This window comes from Colossoma macropomum, unplaced genomic scaffold, assembly GCF_904425465.1.
Source record: "Colossoma macropomum unplaced genomic scaffold, Colossoma_macropomum, whole genome shotgun sequence".
In the NCBI taxonomy this organism is placed as follows: Eukaryota; Metazoa; Chordata; class Actinopteri; order Characiformes; family Serrasalmidae; genus Colossoma; species Colossoma macropomum.
This window is the reverse complement of record NW_023494790.1, coordinates 25,853,012-25,875,178: the sequence shown is the minus strand read 5'-3', so window position 1 is coordinate 25,875,178 and position 22,167 is coordinate 25,853,012. Positions and strand designations below refer to the sequence as shown.

The window sequence follows — 22,167 nt, the reverse complement described above, 5'->3', positions numbered from 1 at the left end:
CCCAATAATGTGATATATGTCTAAACTGATAATATAATATTTTTTAGTAATAATGTCATTGATAATGTGAACCTTATTGGGAATTTATTACATTTTCAGGTTAATCATATTATTATAATTTTTGTTTCAAAGTTGAGGATGTAATATTTTAAAGAGCAGTTTCCAAAGGTTTGCAATGCTTTCATGCATTCTGCAAAATGTACAATATGGACACAAAGTGAACATGAGGATAACATATATTGTAAATATGATATTCTTAAAAACATAATAAAGTATTGTATGTGATCAGCCTGAAAATGTAATAAATTCCCATTGATGTAATAAGGTATTATATTATCAGTTTAGACTTTGTATTACATTACAAGTTATTATATTACTGGGTAAGTTACTACATTATTGGGTTGTAGTACATTTTTCTCAATATTGTGGGCAATATGTATTGCAAGCTACCATTCTAAACAAGCCAATATATGAACAAGAATATACTTTATAGCCCAGTCTCTTTTAACTCTGCTGAAACTAATCAATAATAAGCCCTTTGTGATTTCAACTGCTTTCAATGTGTACACTCCCCTCAGAAACTATCACAGTGCATTCAACAATAAAAGCAGCATCATGCTTTTTTATGTGGTGATAGCAAACATGGCAGCACACAAAGTTCCACAAAAATTCCACATGCTCATACATTTTACTATGGCTATTTGGGAAGCCGATTTTAAAAGAGTTAAAAGGGGACAAAACCGGAGTCTCTCATTGTTTTGTCGAACATACATTAGATATGACAAATATTAAGCAAATGATACTATAGTCACATAACAGAAGTGTATAGATCTGGAAAAGTCACAAGACACTGAAGGACTGCTAAGGTTGACCAATGCGTCGGTAAGAGTCTACAGGCAACAATGTAATTAATAAATGATAAGAAAAAAAATCTATGTCTTTCAGTGGATAATGGACGCAAGCGACCTTAAGCAGCAATTTTAGAATGGTCTGTATTTCACAGCTTCAAGATTGAAGGCAGTGTCTTTCCATTTTGCTCTCGCACAGTGATGGCGTATGCTGGGAAATTACAGCCATACATCACAAACGAGTGCTTAAATGTCATGAAAGCCTCTAGTTTGACATGACAAGTTAAAATGGAAGGATCAGGAAAAGCAAGTCCCAGGTGACTGTCAGGCTGTTCAAGATGCTGTAAAAGTACATATTCTAGGTGTCAGAGAAATCCATCATAGCAACCCAGAAAAGATATAGCGGAAAGGTGCTCAGAAGGATACAGAGCCACACTGACAGTAAGTCATATTATGCTGTTTAGTGCCTTTGCACACTGAGAGTTACAATATATTGAGGTATAACTTATTAAGAAGTGCTGGTGAATACTTTATGTGACATGGTTGAAATTGGTTTGAATTATTTTTACATAAATGGTGATGAATGCCTTGATTTGCCAAAACATCATCACATGTCTGATCAATCAGGATGTTTACAGCATTCAGATAAACACTGGTTTGATAGATTAAAGGTTCATTTACATATTATAGCCTTCTTCATTATCTGTATGGTAAAGGCCAATACATTGATTAGCAAACGATATATTGTGCAGCTCAACTAAATAACATTACATTCATTTAATTTTCTTCTGTAAACCTTCTTCAGGCATTCCTCTTCATACTTTTACAAACAAGCAGTGTCATGGCTGAGCTAAGCGTTAAAGAAGAGGTGGACAATACGACAATATTTTATCATTGTACATTACAATGTGCTTGTCTGAGTATATGATGGGTAGTAAAGCTTGAGGGATATATCAGTTGGACAATAATATTGGGTGACATTGATGACAAGATGTGTTTTGTTGTTTACAAACAAATGTTGTTTACAAACAAATGTTTACAAAACAAAACAAAACAAAACAAAACATGTACAATGCATCCAAACCTAACCTAAGCACTGCTTAACTGAAACTACTGAAGCATACAATTATAATCTAAAACATAAACAGAACCTCTTACTAGCCCAAAATTGGAATTTTTACTCCCTTTAAATTAGTTTTGGTTACATAATTTTCATTTCAGTTTTGCCCTAATGGCAAGTGTCAATTATTTAGACCAATACACTAATTATAGTATAATAATCACAGACAGACCAATATATATGTATGTCTGTAATTATATATATCGTCACTGTCATGCAAAAACCTTGTATTGCCAGAGTTGTTTTTTCACACATAATTTGAAAACTATAGTTGCCTTTTGCACTGTGTTACAATTCCATGACAAACAAACCAAGAGAAATTTTCTAAAATTACTTAGAAATACATTTTGTTACCCATTTGTTGTCCATTATGAGGCTCTAAAGTTTTTTTCTTTCTCCATAAACATAAATTTACTTATTATTCCATTATTCTTACACCCCCCGCTTCTTTGTAAATAGTTTATTTATGAATTAATTTATTATTTATAATTATTTATTAATTAATGAGTAAAGCAACCCTAGTTTTTTATAACCTTTTCAATAAAATGAAAATGTTGTTTTGCTGGTGCAACTTATTTGCAGAAAACTTTAACAACGTGATACATCATCAGCCATGACATTAGAAGCACCTCCTTGTTTCTACACTTATTGTCCATTTTATCAACTTACTATATAGGTGCACTTTGTAGTTCTACAATGTTTCTCTGCATACTTTGTTAGCCCCCTCTTACCCTGTTCTTCAATGGTCAGGACCCCCACAGGACCACCAAAGAGCAGGTATTATTTGGGTGATGGATCATTCTCAGCATGGCAGTGACAATGACGTGGTGGTGGTGGTGTGTTAGTGTGTGTTGCGCTGGTACGAGTTGATCAGACTCAGCAGTGCTGAGTTTTTAAACACCTCAGTGTTATAGTATAGTATAGACCACAGATGAAGCACTAGAGGATGAACAACACAAACTGTGCAGCAACAGATGAACTACTGTCTCTGACCTTACATCTACAAGGTAAACCAACAAAGTAGGTGTGTCTAATGGAGTGGACAGTGAGTGGACACAGTGTTTAAAAACTCCAGCAGCACTGCTGTGTCTAATCCACTCATACCAGCACAATACACGCTAACACACCACCACCGCTTCAGTGTCACTGCAGTGCTGAGAATGATCCACCACTCAAAAATACCTGCTATGTGGTGGTCCTGCTCACTGAAGAACAGGGTAAAAGGGGGCTAACAAAGTATGCAGAGAAACAGATGGACTACAGTCTGTAATTGCAGAACTATAAAGTGCACTTATACGGTAAGTGGAGCTGATAAAATGGACAATTAGTGCAGAAACAAGGAGGTGGGTTTAATGTTATAGATGATCAGTGTATAGTTCATAGTGAAAATGCTTTCAAGTACTATGTTATGGTATTGCCATATTGCCCACTTCTACTTCAAAGTAATATAATTTAAAGCAGGCAACGCACACTCAGAAAAAGTGAGACGGAGAAAATGTTCACAACATAAAAGAAGTTAACTAAAAGGTGGGAATAAACAGAAAATCGTTTGGTCTTCAAAGTAAACTGAACGTTGACATTCCTATGATGCAGATGGCCAAGTTTAAACCTATAAAAAATTTATTTAAAGGAAGAAACTCATGTACACTCATGAATAATGTAGGGGATCCATGTTTGTGTTTTGTAGCAGCTAATCCGCTTTGCTTCACATTGCCTCCGTTGAAAGCCATATGTAATGTGCCGTAGTTGATGAAGTGAACCGTTGGTCTTTGAGCTCTGACGGGACGTTATTTAAACTGCTATGTGCCAAATCCTGAGCAGAGGAGCCATAGAGGACTCCAATGTCAGAGCTGAGGACGCTGGGCATTACTGTGTACTGAGGGAGAGGAGAAGAAGAAGAAGGGCTCAGGAGCTGGGAGGAGGACAGGAGGCCCCGAACAGCAGCGTGAAACGAGAGGCGTGAAGGGGCAGTGAAGCGAGACAGGTTGAGAGTCAGAGTGAGGTAGATGTGGAGTGAGCAGGGAGGTGACACTGGGGGCAAAAATGACGAGCGTTAAACCCCTGTTCCCTCATCTCCTTTCACTCAGCCCGCAGCAGTTCCACTTGGTTAAAGAGCTGAGAGACGATGACAGATAAACACATCCTGAGGCACATCCTTAAATCGTGAAGAGGGAGGGGACCGTAGAATCTCTATGAATGTAAATGCTATTATGCAGCACTGTGCAGAAATCTCAGGCTAGCCAAGAAAAATGTTTTTCTTGTAAAATACTAGAACATTACAATAAAGGCAATATAAGCATTAATACGGTAAAAATTATAAAAAGTAATAAATATTTAAAAATACAATTGATATATTGTGAGATGGTTGAAAGAACTTACAAAATGCACCCCAGCCACTGCATAAACTCATTCAATTCCACCACCAGCACACCCAATCGAACCTAACTGAGCATAACTTAATGAAGTATTGATTAACTGAAACCAGGTATTGGAGAGTTACCACAAACACTGGGCTGCTTTGAGAAGGTTTGGAATTGGTTAAGCTACACTGACAAACAAATCAAAATCACTACTTAATGTTTATTTGTATTAAACAAATGCTTACTCCCCAGATAAACAGCTTACATAAAGCAATAAGTCACAAGAGACACTGAGTGATTTTACCACATTTTGTGATTTCGGTGATTTTACGAGACCTCACAAGACCTAGTAGACCACCAAAAACATCAACATTACAAACCGTGCTGAAAGCTTTCATGATTTTCAGATTTAAAAAAGACAGAAAAAAAAAATCAAGCTCTATTCTCGACAAAAAAACAAAACAAAAAACAAAACAAAAAAAAAACCTCAGTGTTATGAGTCTGAAAGGAGGTGTAGCTGTTAAGAAGCTATTACTGAGAAAAGGACAAAAAAGAAGACCATTTGCAAAACCAACAAAGAAGCTGCTGGTGCTCTCAGCACAATCGGCCACAAAGAGTCCACACCTCAGCACTGAACATGTTTGGGGTTACTTGGATCGTGAGAAAAAGAAAATACATCCAACTTCTAAGACTGAACTTTGGAGCTGATCAGAAGTATCGTTGTAGATTTCATTCAAAAACTGAAAGCGAGTCTGCTGAAAAGAATGGAAGCTGTTATAAATGTAAAGAGTACAAACACTAAATACTAAAAAAACTTGAATATTATATTTAGTTGTTGAGGCTTCTGTGTAATTTTCTGTTAAATGTATTTTATGCATTTTCCCTGATGCTAAAATGAATAAACAAATAAATAAATAAATAAATAAAAATGGTAGTTTTAGCTAGAAATAAAATAAACGAACAGTGGTTCCTGACTTTTGCACAGTACTATACTAGTAACCTAACCTAAATCTGACATAAATCTGGGCTAAAAGTATTAAAAAAAAGGATGTCTATACAAACTTAATACTCTTGGCCAATATAATGCTATGAAAACAGTATTTAGAAATTTTACAGTGCATTCACTTATATATCGAGTATGAAAACTGAAAACTCAAATGAATTAAAATAAAAGAATATGATCATTTAATGGAACTCAAAACTGATTTGTCAGACTAGAACAAGGCTGTTGGTGTTACTGTCAATGTCATTACTGCCATATGTTCACTAGCTATTAGGCAGCTAGCATCATTAGCTTTATCATTATAATTAGCAACATTAGCTTTATCAGTGACTGTAGAGCACAACAGCAGGAGAAACGAGCGGCAGCAGAAAAACACAAAAGCATTTGCTGGTTTTACGACGAATCTGTCTGCTCTCAGAGGTCATGATCAGGGTTAAGCACAAAATACACAGACACAAACCTACATGCCGTATACCTGCGTACACGCATGACTACAGTAGTGTCTATTATTAACAATAATGGCAATAACTAATTGCTCATTAATTCAACAGTTCATCAAAGGTGGGCTAAGGTTCCCAGGCAATGTACCAGTTTTTAATAATTCACTGCAACAATACAGAATTCAATGATCATGTGTGGTCATATGTGTTTGTACAGAGTATCTTATTACAATGGCTTTACAACGGCTCAACCAACCAGATTTTGGAGCCAGAACTATCCATTTTATAAATATATTTCTTTGAGGCGGCCTAAGACTTTTGCACAGTACTGTGAATGCCAGAAGTGAGAGGTTTATTCTGGGAAGCATGAGGGAAGTGCTCTGTTTGAGGGTCTCTCTATATTTATCGGAGGGAGTGTGTTGGGGGATGGGTACCATGGCACAGATTTTACCACTACTGGCATTGTTGGCATGAACGAACACAGTCTGCCAGGCACTGATAAAGGGATTTTGTAGCATGTAAGATGATCTAAAGCTGGTAAATGACAGACAGACAGACAGACAGACAGACAGACAGACAGACAGGCAGGCAGACAGACAGAGAAAGAGAAAGACACAGAAACAGAGACAGAAAGATGATGAGGGAAACACACATGGAGGGGCTACCTTAAGTTCGTCCTTTGTGTCTGTGTGCTTAGCAGCTCAGAGCCCGTCACTCAGCTCAGATAGACACTATCGATATTAACTCTGGTGAGACAGCCATAGCCTGGAGGTGAGCACTGTGCTTAATAAAGTGACAACATCTCCCAAATTGCACCTTTTCCTCAGGGGAGCAGGGCAAAGCACAGCAGAGTCAGGACAATATCTCTGTTCAGGAGCCAGTGTCGATAAAAAGGTCACAAAATCTATCTCAAACACTGGCAGAGTGCAGAATTAACAATTTGACGTCTGTGGCTGCCGGCTGAAGAATGTCCTGTGAGACCGATATGTATCATATAGTGATATGAATGAAGTTACTGAGGCATGATTTCACAAGCAGAGAGCCCTAACAGTGTTAGTTTATGTTCGTTTAGGTTAGAAGACCTTGTTACAGGGCCCATGTCATGGAAAATCAAAATTCACTCACTCCCCTAGTCCATACACACAATATAAAGAAAATAAGCTGCAAAAACAGCCCGTTTTAAATTCAGTGTTTTTGTGACATCACAAAAAACGATGCATTTACATATATTAGCCTATGTGGCATACAGCAGTTTAGGCCTGGCCATTCACACTGAAGCTATAAGGAGTGTTTCAGCCTGCTTTTTGAACAAGGCACAATACATGATAGCCAAACAGAACTTAGGTCATTTACATATATCAGTCCTATTCCCTGTCTACATGACAACACTGAAAAAGAGTTTCTGAATATCTTCACCCAAGAAGGAGTTTTTCAAAAGGTCCATTTTCAGTGACCTAAATCTCAGTTCACATGGGGGCGAAAGGCCAAAATGCATACAAAAAGCTATGTTATAAAAAATATCTGTGTGCGTGTGGACAAGGCCTTAAAGGCGCAGTAACAAAGAAAGGCTGTTGAATTTAAAGAGATGAGGAGAGGTTGGACAATGGTCATGTAGAAATGAACTTTGGCTGTTTTTGTACCATAAACCCACACAAAATTAATAAATTCACATTGTGGAAGAAAAATAAAATGCAAGAAAAATGTAGACTATGGGCCCCTCAAGCGAGCACCTCCCTCTACCATGAAATCGCTTAAATCAGAGAATGAACTCTGGCCCAAGAAAAACCATACGTGTAAGAGGCACATTAGACTCACTTCCGGATGCTGTCTGATTGTGTGCTATGGTGTTGAACAGTCTACAAGGACGTAAAGTGAAGAAATTTTAAAGGGTTTATATCCTACTTTTTTTCTTGTATTTTCTTGTATTTTATTTTTGACATTAATATAGTTTTATGTACCAAAACAGCCATTATTAATTTTTACATGACCATTTTTACATGAATTAACAGGCTTTTTCTGTTACTGTGCCTTTAAAACTGATATATAAATGATCTCTGTTCTAATTGTCTGCCCTGCTTTGTGCCTTGCTCTGTAAAAAAGTTCAGGCTGGTTTTCATGACATCACAAAAACCAAAAAAAATTCAAACAGGCTATTTTTGCAGCTTAGTCTCAATATATAGAATCTTATGGACTGGGGAGTGAATTGTAAGATTTGTGAATCATAACTTTGACAATGTGTACATATTTCTTTCCAAAAAACAAAAGAAATTTGGTTTTCCATGATACAGGCCTTTTAAAACTGCAATTCAATAGACGTGGACCTGTTCAATGCCTCAGAGTCTGGCTACAACTGTGGAGAGAATTAATCTCCCAAACAACCCCCATATTGAGCAGTGTTAGCTTTAACCATGATGTATACTTCTCTATCTTCTTATGTTTCTCTGATAGAAAATGGATATTAAAGTGGATGGGACTCATTTAGTAAATGCCATGAATCTTGCTTCAATTCCCATCTCATTATTTGAACACACCTCTTGTGGCTGTTTATTATTATGAAAGAAAAAAAAGACAGACAACCCTGAAAAAGGAGGACTGTTTCCATAGCAGTGGCTACATGAATGCAGCTGAAATTATATCATGAAAATCTAGAATTTCTAATGCTATATTTGAATGTTCAAGAACTCTCAGGGCCAGACGTGCTAAGCCTTTTGTACCAGCACAAACAGAGCATACTTCAAAATAATGTCCGAAATAGCACACGTTATGTACAAAACTTGCACATTAACCTAAACGTGCAGTTTATGCACTGTGTAAATGGAAAAGCACAAAATAAATGTGTTTCTAACCGTCCTCCATGTGCAAGACTGTGCAAAAAATGTGTGGAATTATTGGAAGCGTAGCCAATGATTCCAATCATGTACTGAATCTGACCAATTAGCGATGTCCAGTTTTGCAAGGAATTTCTCTGCCTCTTAAAACTAGAGAGAAATTAGCAATAGTGTCTCAAAAACATATTATCAGGAGATTTCCTTTAACAATGGCAGCAGTCAGACTGAGGCATGTTCTAATCTCTATGGGCAGTTTATGTGATTAGCAGTCTTACAAGTCTCACCTGGCTAGATGTGATCTCATAATGAAAATACACATCTGGGCACATTCTGTTAATCTTTTGATGCTGAACTGTGGCAACATCCACCACTAACAAAGGTGCTCCTCTAAATCCCATCCTGAATTTCCTCTAGTTAGTACTCTTAAGGTCCAGAGTACAACTGATAACACAAGCGAAACAAGCTAGCTAGCGAAAACATTAAATTTATTGCACTGTAAGCACATATTGTTGCCACATTTACGTTACATTAAGCCATAACGCCCTTCTCACGTATGTACATCTTGCCCACAGATGAGGCTACAGCAATAAATACAACTTAAAAAACCAGAGAGAGGAAAAACGGATGGTACTATAAAATAACACATCAATATACAACTAACCTGTTACATAAATCAACATAATTAGCATAAAAAATGTCACAGTAAACATATTATACCAATATAATGTATGAACAATGTGACTACTGGGGGGATTAATTGTTCTGTTGGTTCCTCCCACAGAGAGACAGAATTTTAGCACCATTCATTTGGCGTGTTGCCTTATTGTGGTTGCTGTGAGGATAGTGTTGTGTTATTAGGTGGCAGTTGATGTCAACGCCTTGCAAGAGCCTGCAGTGCAGATGTGACACTCTGTTGGATCCTGTTGGCCTCTGGAGCTTTTTTGTCTCTGTGGGTTTGTTTGCTTGTGTTTGTTTGTGTTTGTTTGTGTATGTGGGTGTGGATACACATGGCAGACCCTAAAGAGACCCATCAGAACAGCAAATAAAAGACACTAACAGTGAATAAAACAGATTTGAGTATGGTTGTCACTATTGATAATATTAGCAAACGCGATCTACCAATTATTTTGAGAATGAATCCAATAATCAGAAAAAAAAGTCTTTAAGTCATTAAGACTTCAAAACCACCCCTAAAGAATGGCAAAAATTCAAATCTACACAATTTTCCACTTGCCCCTAATGGAAGACAAGCCTAAAAAAAGAAACAACCAAAATTGTGAACAGAATCTTTAGCATCCATGTGCCCGTGTACATATGAAGGGGAGTCTGATTCTGTAGTTTAAAAAGGCTGTGTTCAGCTACACTATGTTTTGCTAATTTTTATAATTTACAGTAGGTCATACTGTGCTCTAAACCACATCAACAAGTCTGTGCTACCTAAATGAAGAACTGAATGTGGTTTGAGTGGGTTGAGAGAAGTTTTGAGGATGTATTTATAGAAAAAATTGGGTGCATATTGACTTGTATGGTTTTCATCAACATTAGCCTAATAGCTCTAGTGCTAAATTAAACTTGGCTGATGGATTACAACTGGGGTAAATGGAAAACTATGTAAACTGATTTTTTTTTGCCAATTCATTTAAATATGAATATAAATATAAAAAAAACACTGGTGAAAACGAATATAAACAGGTTTGTCCACAGGCTTTCTTCATATAGAACAATTAAAAATGAGCATATTCAACATGAAAAAATGCGAACTAATCAGTGCAGACTCATCAAGAAAGAAATTTAATTCATAATTTTTTTTTTAATTGAGTGAAAACGTTAACTGATCAATCACGACAGCCCTAAATTTGAGTATGTGAATATCCTGTGTGTGTGTTTCTCACCTTCTGCAGAAAGAGAACAATCCTCTGCACCATCTCGGCTCTCTGCTCCTCCAGGCTGAAGATGGTGCGAGGTGTGCGGATGAACACTTTGGTCTTGCCATAGGCCACATCATGCTCAAAGCCGCAGCCCTGCAGCAGACGTTTCACTGCCTCTCTGTCCGATGGCAGGTCGTGGTTGGGCCACGTAAACTCTGAGATCATTTTATACCTGATAGGGATAAGGAAGAGTCATAGTATTATAGAAGTGCATTACACATCAAATCAGCTACTGGCATTTTCAGTTACAGGCCTTCAAAGACCATTCTGTTTTGTGTGTTTATATGTTTTAATTATTTTTAGTGACCAAGAATCACACTTTAATGCGGTCTGTGGTAATAAAGACTACCGACAATAGAGGTCCAGGTAGGGGTGTGTGATATGACTACATGATATTGTTATCACAATAAATTAAGTCACAATAAGGTCTTTTGTGCACATAGTGGGAATCATACTTAAACACTGACCCACTGCATGATTCATTAAAAAAGTTTGGAAGAAATTTCAAACACCAAGAAACTCACAAAACTATTGTGCACAGTAGCCATAATATGCCATTTCAGCAATGTCCTAGTTAATCTGACAGCACAGTGTGCTGGATAATCTGACAGTTACACAGAAAAATATTTTGATTAAAATGATTCCACTTCACTGGCAGAATGGCCCATAAAAAACAGGCTATGGTTCTATTGCCTGGAAGTATTCTGAACACCTTGCATTAAAAAAAGAAAAAGAAAAAAAAAGAGAAGAAAAGAAAAAACCCATTTCAAGAAGTTTCCAATGCACAGTTCTTGTGCTGATGTTGCTTTCAGTTTGGGACTCTGTACTATATAATATAATAATAATAATAAAGAAATAATACATAATATATTATATAATATATATTGTTACATATTATTATCATATCATATATAATACACGTGATATGACAGAGGGTAGGTGGTTTTACATGCTTCTACACCTGGTGACCCTGTTCTGTGAGGTTTTTGAGGTCTACTGCTTTGCAGCTAAGCTGTTGTTCCTAGACACATCAATTTCACAATAATAGAACATAAAGTTGACAGGGGCAGATCTAGCAGGGCAGAAATTTCACAAACTGACCTGTGGCAAAGGTGGCGTCCTTTGACAGTGCCATGTTAAAGTCACTGAGTTCTTCAGGACAACCCATTCTACTGACAATGTTTGTCTGGGGATATTGCATGGCTATGTGCTTACTATTACTATTACTATGTGCTTATCTGTTGGAAATGGTTGTGGCAGAAACACTCAAACTCAATAACTGGTAGCGTGTTCACATACTTTTGGCCATATAGTGTTGAATTTTTTGCTTGATAAAATAATGTACATATAAATTCCAGGTTTTTATGTAAATGTGCATTACATAAACTAAAATGAAGTGCGTCAGTGAGTTAATAATCTTTGTCTTTCATAACTAATTCTTCTTGTTCTCTCACAAAGTGGCACAGGCTAAGCACGGTCACTACCACAGATGAGGCCAGTGGGAAGCAGGGCAGCAGGATGCCTGGTGAGTGTGTATGTGTGTTAAATTGATGTGGTGTAGGTTTTGACTCTTTGGAACATTTCCCACAGTCCCATTAGGCATTGTCATTGTCTAAGCAGGAGATTATATTCCATGCGCAATCAAGGCCTTCACATAGACAGAGCGGAGGCAAAAAATGATTTGGAAGTGTGGTTAAGTCATCTCTCTCAATTAGGCTAACCTCACTCACAGCCAGGAGGTCTTTATGCAACATGAGTGTCAAACAGAATCTGAGCAACTCATCAGAGCTGTGTGTGTGTGTGTGTGTGTGTGAGAGAGTGTGTATGTGTGTGTTAGTGGGGACAGGCCCAGCCTAAGTGGAAGCTTTTGAAATCTCCAGTGACCCAAGCACAAAGTCTGGGTAAAAGTTTTAACATTATTAACACTACTATCCAAAACAACCAGTGAACCTACACATGCCTTCAGAGTATTCATATGTAATGTGGATAATGGATAATGGGTTTTCTTTGGGCAGTATTTTGCCTAACAAAGTCCTGCACATACTTCTCCAGCATGAATGTGTTTAAAAAAAGTTTTAGGCCAAAACATTATCTTAAAACTATCGTAAAACAATATCTTAGACATCAGGCAGCACATTTGTAATAAGTCCTGTATTATAGCTTTTAGAGGCATTAAACACTTTGGATGTCTGGTTCCCATCACCACCACTGTAAACAATTCCGACTGAATAAGTTTCTCTAGAATGGTCTATTTTCCATCAAACCACTCTGATTGACTTTGTTTATATCTTAAATTAGAAATCAGTGGAATTTCCCATAAATATATTTGTATGTATAACCCTATATGGGTTTCAAGTTTAACTGAGTAACTGTGACAGCCATACATAGCCTCTGTATCTGAGTAAGTAATAGTACACTTTTGAAACGTTAGAAAACTCCCTAACTACTCAAACCTGCACCAATGTTAGTGAATTTCAGGATTAAACTTGTGCATATGACACAGTTTCGCTGGAAGCACAACAACATTCAGAGATACAATTATCAAATGCATTTGTACAATCAATAACATCTAATCCTTATGCCATCCCACACAGTAGCCTTTCTTTAATTAAACTTATACCTGGTTACTAACAAGATTCATTAGGTTAATTACAGCATCTGTAGGCTGGTGAATAGGGAAGGATACACTTATACTTTTTCTAAGTGTACTTACACCATGTTCCCGGTGGGTTATGATGGCATCCAAACAAAGGTTTGCATACTATTATAATGGTATGAGCTAGTTAATTAACACATATAACTGTCTAAAGCAGAATGTGAATGTCACGGCCCAAACATGGATGTGTTTATGCTTTTCTAAAGATTTCCTTCTGCTTTAATACCTATGATAAAAGTTATCCTGTCCCACATTTCATGTTGTATCACTGAAAAAAGGTCTTCTTTATGCTTATGGAAAACACTTTGTAAATAGAAGCATGCATAGAATTTACAGTTAGGTAGTTGTATACTTTAATTAACTGGATGCCCCCATAACACACAGGGGACATGGTGTAAGTACACTTAGAAGATGTTTGAAAAGTCGGTAGATAATAACTACCTCTGTAAGAAGCGAGGGTAAGTCTGACGGTTAGCAAAGCCAGCACGCCGCACTCGGACGTTCTCCAGCAGGCCCAGGTACTCCACTTGATGCTTACAGCGCTCAAACTCGAACAGAAGTGGAGACTTCACGTCATTGGGTTTGATGCAGCGCACATAGTACGGTTCCTGTACATCAACAGGGGGCGAGCGTGAGATGGCACAAATACCCCTTAAACTGTAGGCTTTCTATTTAATTATTAAGATGTTTTATTCAGTAACTATAATACATTATTCTGTAACTACTATAAACTATAAGTACTAAGAAACTGTAATGTAAGTTTTGTAGTTATGAGAGTGAAGACCTGAAGTGTGGACCCACATACAGACACATTTTTTTACAACTAAACATGATGTCTTCTAAAATGAAGATGTCATCTGTAAAACGGCAATATTTTCCTGTATTAAAAGTTACATTTCATACATGCAATCTTGGTATTATTTAAATAAATTATGATGCTATGATTATACATTTTATTTGCTTATGCTTAATGCTTCAACACTATAAATGCATTTCCTGAAAATAAGCATGTGCTGATATAATTAGGGGTCCAAGCACAAGCACTCTCTGATAAAAATATGCATTGTGGAGCAGACACCATAAGTCATCCAAAGACCAAATTTGGAGGGTAGGTGCAGTATGTGACCCACTACCCATCTAAGCTATCATTGCAAAAGTAAGGCACACATGTCAGCAACATGAGTATTGTAAGGGTCATGAAACTGCATAAAATAAGGCATAAAACATTCAACCAATACCTGTAGTGTGCCACCATAAAAATGGCATCTTGTCTGCTTTATCATATAATCATCATGAATATGTCACACATATAGTCGTATGAAAAGGTTTAGGTGTATTTTGTAGATTTTTAACACATCTTCTAGAGTGAACACACTTCTGCACATTTAAGCGAACAATTAGTGTTTATTTGCTGAATGTAACATACTAGAAAAAATAAACATAAAATATGGCCTGTGGAAAAGTTATGGCACAATTTATTTTTTATGCCTTATTTTTTCCTGAAGAAGATGTATTAACTTATTTTTTACGAAATCCACAAAACATGTAATTTGGCCAGGAAACCATTTAAACCTTTGATTCTGACTGTATTACATAACTGTGCTTACGTATTATTAAGAAGCCTTTGCTACACCTGTGACAAGAATGCTAAAGACCCAGAATGCTACAACATTTATGAGATTTTTTGTTATGCATTAGCATTGAGCTAATGGTGGATTTTTTTCCACACTGGCTTAAATAACTACATGACTCCGGTCTAAAAACAGACTTTGAAAAACGAATGTTGTTACAAGATTTAGGCAACTTTCAGGTAACTTTTTTACTCTGTACTTTGCAGTTTTACAGTGAATCCTTGATTTAATGTTTTAACTTTAAAGCATCCATGGTAATGTTGCTGTGCGTGTTTAATATCATAGTACACCAAATCACCAAATACTGGCACCTAAAAAGGTGTGCAGACATAAACATGCAATAAATCAATACCTTAGAGGCCAGGTTTTCCACCAGTGAGATCATGGAGGTTTTGAAGAGGGTGGCCGCTGTGAGGGGTCGCTTGGTGACTTCGGTGATGCTCAGCTTTCCCTCAGGCCACATGGCCTTCAGAACAGGGTTGGTGCTACAGCACAGTGGGAGTGGAAAATAAAAGGATATGAATATTAAACTAGAACAGAGCAGTGAAGTTCTGTATAAATAAGACAGCAGGTACTGATATCGACCTGTTGTACAAAAGCCTCTTGAAGTCCTGAAACAGGGTGTCCTTGTTCTTGTCAATGAAACCCACCACGGAGTACCTGACATTGGAGATTTAACACACACACAGACAGATAAGTCGACATTTTACTGGAAAATACTCACCCACACACAAACAGTGATTTTAAACTTCCTTAACACATTACGAAAGGACTCAGACCCCTAAGCAGAGGAAATGAAAGGAGGCGAGTAGCCGATTGATTGGCTGCTCTATCTGAGCCTTCTAAGTGCTACAGTAAGTGTTTCTGGCCCCAGGGAGGCCGACCAGAAGCATTACGCCACCGGTGACTCACACAGTGCTCTACTTCTCATACATGTTCACTGAAGCAGGTATTTTTATCCTTGTCTCTAATACACATACACACACAGTCTTTTGCAAGAGTTTGTGTGTCTCTGCTCAAAATCAAAAAAAGTGAAAATAAGTACAGACAACACAGTTCTGCATATTTTAATGTGCAATTATTGTCTATTTTAATGAATTTCACATATTGGGGAAAAATAAAATATAAGCATTATAACATTTTATATTTTATAGGTTTTTTTCAATATGTTAACCTCAGAAAATAAATAGAAATTGTGTTCTAAAATTTGCTAGGTATACATTTGTATAAATGCCATATTTAATATTATTCCCTGTAAACCAGGGATCACCAAAGGGCAGAATGCACTATGGGTGTGGACAAAACAAACTACTTCTGTGGACCAAACCAAGCACTTGACGAAAATTCCGTAGCAAAGCCAGTTAACGTTTGCAAAAAATGGTTGTATTTCAGCGACATACATGGATATGAACTATGATGGCTTCTGTAGTAGTCCTGTGCTGCAATTTATCCAATCACATGCATTTATGTAAATGACTTGGTCAAACGCAGCTCATTGGAACAGAGACAACAGGGCTAGATATCAGGTCAGAAAGTGATTATTTCAAATAGATTTTTCATAGATTTTTATTTATTATTTCCAATGACAAGAGTGTTTGAAGACAAATGAACAGAGAACTGCGTCAAGTTTAAAACCGATGTGTCTCATTTGTTCCTTCTGTGGCGCTAGTCAAAAGCAGAAATATTAAACTTCACTGCAAAACAAAACAATGAGTGCTTATTTATTCCCTGACAGTATGAAATGCTCATAGAATAAGATTTATTATTGTTTATTTTAATTGAACTGTATTTTTTATTTACTTAATTTATTTTACCTTCTGAAAAGACAGGATTTTTGTCCTAAATGGACAAATATTTTTAAAAGATATTTCAAAGTTTTTTAACTTTATTCTTTCAAAAAAGATTTTTTTATCTTTAAACAAACACTATCCATACAGTTACGCTCATTAGACTTTAAATCATTCATGGCTAAGCATTTAAAAGAAACATGCTTATGTTAGTTAGTTTGTCCAGACCTTTTAAGAAAGAAATGTAATCTAATTGAACCTTCCCAAGTTTTAGTTGAATATCCTTGTTATACAGGATGTGTTAACTTATTTTCACTTAGAAAAGCAAAACAAACATGTAATTTGACTGGGAATGTTCAAACTTTTGCACACAACTGTACAGTACTAAACAGCAGATTATGGCACAACTCATCAACTTTTAATAGGTCAGATAAATCACAGCTTACACAGGAGGTTATTCAGATGAACCATTGTAGAAACTAGATATTAAGACAAGTCTTTGTAAAAATAATTTCTTATATTTAGATCATATGTTACTTACATCACTTCATATGATGATTTTGCATTACTTGCATAATTAGTTATGCAGCCTTGTAAAGCCAAGAGCAGCCTTTTCTTCAATGTACTTAAACTGTTACCTGGAGACTATCAGCACTCTACTGGTTAATCACAACATCTTGAGGGCTAGCGGGCTAACAGGGGAAGATACAATTAAAGGGATACTCTGACATTTTTTCTATCTACTGTATCAGTATTGCAGAATTGATTATCACAGGTGATGTGACAATTTTGACACCGTACTAATAAGTAAAATAATATAAAGCCTGTTGACTCAAAAACACATGACTTCAGCACCTGCTCACTGACTTCCTTTATAAAGTGTGCTTCAAGTCAACATGTTTTCAAAGTACAAGGAAACATATCACAATTATTGCTTGTGGTAATCAGCCATATGCTATAGATACGGTCTATAGAGATTAGATTGAAAAACACTGGAGTATTCATTTTAAGCTTCCTCCAACTGTACTTACACCACATCCCCAGCATAGTGACGAATGCGGAAGTCACGGTCAAACTCCAGGTTCTTGTCAGTGGGGGACAGCTGTGGAAATATGCAGAGAAAAAAAAATGAGGAGAGTCTGGCTTTTCACAGGTGATCACAGTCATACATCTTTCTTTGAGGTTCTTTTCTTTTGCATGTTAAAAAAATGAATGAATAAATAAAAAATGTTTAGTAACTCTTTGCTGGAAAGCAGTAGCCCTCTGCCCAGAGATAACATGACTTCCATTAAGGGGCAAGATGAGGGTAGTGATGCAGAAAAGCTGGCCTGCAAAACCCCAGCAAGGCAAAATGGAAGAAGGTTGCAGAGCAAGAGAGAAGGAGAAATGAAGAGAGGATGTTTGCAGTATAAATATGTGTATATGAAAAATAAATGACATGTATGCTTTCATTTGCCATGAGACTGTCTCGCGACAATAAGATGACAGTAGTACATAGGCCAGTGTCTTGAGAGACAGGGGGAAAGAGAGAGAGATAGAGAGACTGATCCAAGCTAGCATAAGGTGAAAACTTTTGCTATGTACAAGTGTGATTAGCCATTAAAATGCACAAGGTGCTTCATGACATCTTCATGACACCAATCAATAACTCAATTATCCTTGTTAGAATCTGGAATGGGCATTGATTTGTTCAATCCGAGTACATATATGCAGATCTGCAAACTTTAGCTGTCTTTGCATTCAGACTGATTCGAATGCCTTTCGTAACTGTCGTAAGAAAACGTTGCATCTCTGAAACAATAACTTTATAGGAGAACGACACAAAAACTAATAGTTAACATTCTGAATGTAACTTTAAAACTTTAATGTTTTGCTTTTCAGAATTGTCAAGTCAACATGAAAAACATGTTCACAAAAACTTGAAGGCAGTTGTTTTCAAATAGTGCATGCTTTTCCCATTTCTTTTTTTGAATGACTGTCCTACTTTGTTATCAAGGCAAGAAAACTGTCCCCTCAAGAAGTCTTTGGTGTACTGGGTGAAGCCAGCCAGTGCTGTTACATAAGACACAGCCGTTCATAAATATATAACACTGCTGTCAAAGAACGGTGCCCCAGCGCGCATTAAGACAGAGGCCACTTCTGATCTGCCGGACGAAAAAAGGATGCCAACGCCAGCCAATCACATTAAAGCAGAATAATAACTTACAATATTCCAATAGCCACAGAACAGAAATTCACAGAGATACACAATACACAAATACTTGTATTACAATGATATTGATACATATTACAATTCATTATACATGTAGTATATAAAACACGGGTGAATCAATACTGTGACATGGTTAAAGATTAACCAGAATAGTTTACTTTTGTTGTACGACTTTGTCATGATTCATCAAAATGCCCTACAAGTACATCATCATTTGGAACTGTAATTGGTCAGGATGATCACTGCACACAGAAAAATATTGTGATTGGTCAGAAGACTCATTTGCATATCACAGCCTTTGTAAAGTCATTATGCAAAGGCCAATATTATGACAATGGTTAACACTCAGTATATTGAGAAGGCCAGGTAGTCATCAATGCATCTGCTCTGTTTCAGGAATTTTATAAGCCTGTTTCTGTTGTGTGCTTCACAGAGTTTGCTTCAGCTGCAGCAGAGACTCAGCATCTGTCTGAGGGAGCAGAAAAAGCCCATGTCATGGCTAGAGAGCCCACTTCATAGAGCACTTCACAGAAAGTGGAACAGCAGACAATCAGGAAGTGTGTGAAGTCCAATTTACAGAGCGCATGGAGGGATACTGAAAAGTCAGAGCGGAACGTCTCAAAGAGACAGTCTGTCTCAGTGAGGCTCGAAACTTATTTCATGTTCTATGCACTCGTTAAAATAAAAAAGAGGTTCTTTGGAGTGATGTCATCGTCCCATCTGCTAGTAGGTTTTCTATCATTATATGAAAGAAGCATGGTATTGTTGCTACTGTTGGATGCACTGTGACAATTTCAGTGCGAAAATGCCACTTTTGGTTCTTGACTGAAAGAGAAAAATGGCTGCACTTTTCAACCAAAACAAAATTATTACACAAGATTATATAGGTCTACACCAAAGTGTCAACATCTAACACATCACAAAAATTCTTAATGATAATGAAAATGAGAAGTAGTTATTAAAAACATTGTTCATTTCACTCTCCTAGAGTGCTCAGTGCAGAAGCATTCAAGCAGTTTGAGCCGCTGCAGACAAGCAGTGAACATGTCAGCCAGGTGTATTCTAAAAGGGACATTAGACAAATGATTTATAATCAATGTTTGTGGCAAGAGTTGTACTAAGAGTGGATAAAACACCCACAGCAAAGAACTTCTCCACTTCTCCACTACAGCTTTGACACAACTTGAAAACATGACGTCCCGCTCAATGTGCAGAATACATAAAAACAAGACAACCAAAAAAAAAAAGTTTTTAAAATGACCAAAAAAGCCCACATAAACTCAATAAAATAATGGAATTCATTGTTCTGAATTACCAACCACTCTGTTGAGGATGTTGGACATACTGTAGCCTACATAACTGAAATATCTTTCTTAAAAGGTTTATTTTATTTTATTTTATGCAAACTGTTTTTATTTATTGTCAGCTTTTTCGGGTTCTATTTCAGTTTTCAACCCAGTGTGTCCTGAACTTCAGTTCCTTTTCGGCCAAGAATTTTTATTTTGTTGCATCACTACTTATTATTGATTCGTTTCATCAGAGAAACAATGACTGAACAGTGACTTAAGTGTGAACTATATTCCTGTATTTGCTTGCGCAAAATGGTCTGTGATGTCTGTGATACACACATAACAAGCCTCTAACGATGTTCAACTTTGTTAGACATTTTCTTTACATATCAGAGTAAATACACTGAGGAATCACAATAATAAAGAAGAGCAGATTAAACTGCAGAAACGGTGACTTTCTGGCTTTAAGAAGCACAATCAAGACCAGTCAACTGAAAGGTTCTTCAGAGAACCAAAAGTGGTTCTTCAAGGGAATTGTTGCAAAGACCTTTTTTCCATCTTTATTTATAAGAGTGTATCTGGAAGGCAGGGACATGCTGCCATTTCCCCTTACTTGCCCACCCAACCCATCTGCCTCTATAGCTCCTGACAGCGTTCTGGCTGGCCAACATGGGCAGGGCTTCAGATGGATCAGACAGAGCAGACTGTGAGCAGCCTGCTGAGCTCCCTCCCTCACCGCATCCATCTCGATCAGTCACACCCCACCATACACACACACACACACGCACAAAACACACACCTACAAACAAAGAAAATGAAGCTTCATCAGTGAAATAATAGCATATGCAGATGCATATCGCACATTTGATTATCCAGACAGATGGAAGGGGAATAAGAACGAGACAGCGATGAGTCACACTGCGGAGATGGGGGGGGGAAAGTGAGGAGAAACGAGTGAAAAGTAACAGGGACAGAATCTTCGCACCTCTAAATATAGAGCACATCCTCAAATCAGACAATGCCTCTAAGCCCCTGTGTCTAACACAACCCAAATCTGTGATGTTGCCAAAGGAAAGCGGAGGAGACATGTAGCAGGTGGGTGAAAAACTGGGGCAGATAATTAGTAAATACAGATTCTTGATTAGTAAGCAGTAAAGAGAACTTGTAAGAGATACTAGGCAATTGTGTTCAGTCTTTATTTATGCTCATACATAGATTTAACCTAGATTATATACAATTTTCGGATGGTGAAACACCACCAGCATTAGGGCTACACAATGTAGTCAAAACACTAGAGTTGTAATGATACTGCTACATATTGTAATTGCAATACGGCATGAAATATATTAAAGGGCTCATAAAAACATTTTTTGCTTACTATTTTTAAGTAAAAGAGATTTAAGTACTATGTAAACACTTAAAGTTGAAATGTACCATTTCCTAGTTCATATTTTGAAAATAAGACGGAAAATCAGCCACTTTTGAATTCATTGTTTTTGTGATGTCGAGAAAGCAAACACACTCTCATATATCAGACAATAGCATGTTAGCTTCACCCTTTCATATTATAGTTATGAGATGTTTTTTGCCTGTACAGCTTTTGAATAAGGTACAATACAGGACAACAAGGCAGTACACAGGTGGTTTACACAGACTGGATCTTAAAAGGTACAAAAAGAGCCAGTTCATTTTGAAGAGCTGGAAAACGGTCAGGAAAACATGAATTACGACTGTTAGCGGATTAACATAGGATATGGGCCATTTAAAAAAGCACTGATAAATCTATGAAATCTCATGCAATTGTGACATGTAATTTCATTTGATTAACACAGATACCTAATTTTATGAAACCATTAGCATTTACAATGTTTTGAAAGACTGGAATTAAGGGTTTATCAAGTTCCTCACAGCACAAAGCAAATAAACATCTCAGAGTGCAGTGGTTAGTCACTTACACATTGCAGCCTTCTGTGATATCAGTATTGCAAAAGTCAGTATCACAATAACAATTACCAATGATATACTGTGCAGTCCTTATTGGCATTGCACTTTAGCCCAATCCATG

The 22,167-nt window shown here is 36.9% G+C and overlaps 1 protein-coding gene across 2 annotated transcripts in view; it reads right to left on the bottom strand.

Moving 5' to 3' along the window:
- Positions 1-22,167, bottom strand: part of myo1d (myosin 1D) — a 118,961-nt gene that overhangs the window by 44,152 nt on the left and 52,642 nt on the right. For both annotated transcript variants that reach the window (XM_036572793.1, XM_036572794.1), the window contains 5 exons: positions 17,633-17,703; positions 15,400-15,474; positions 15,167-15,299; positions 13,625-13,791; positions 10,492-10,699 (listed from right to left, as the gene is read on the bottom strand). In XM_036572793.1, the coding sequence (XP_036428686.1) occupies positions 10,492-10,699; positions 13,625-13,791; positions 15,167-15,299; positions 15,400-15,474; positions 17,633-17,703 (654 nt within the window). The remainder of the gene's footprint in view (positions 1-10,491; positions 10,700-13,624; positions 13,792-15,166; positions 15,300-15,399; positions 15,475-17,632; positions 17,704-22,167) is intronic.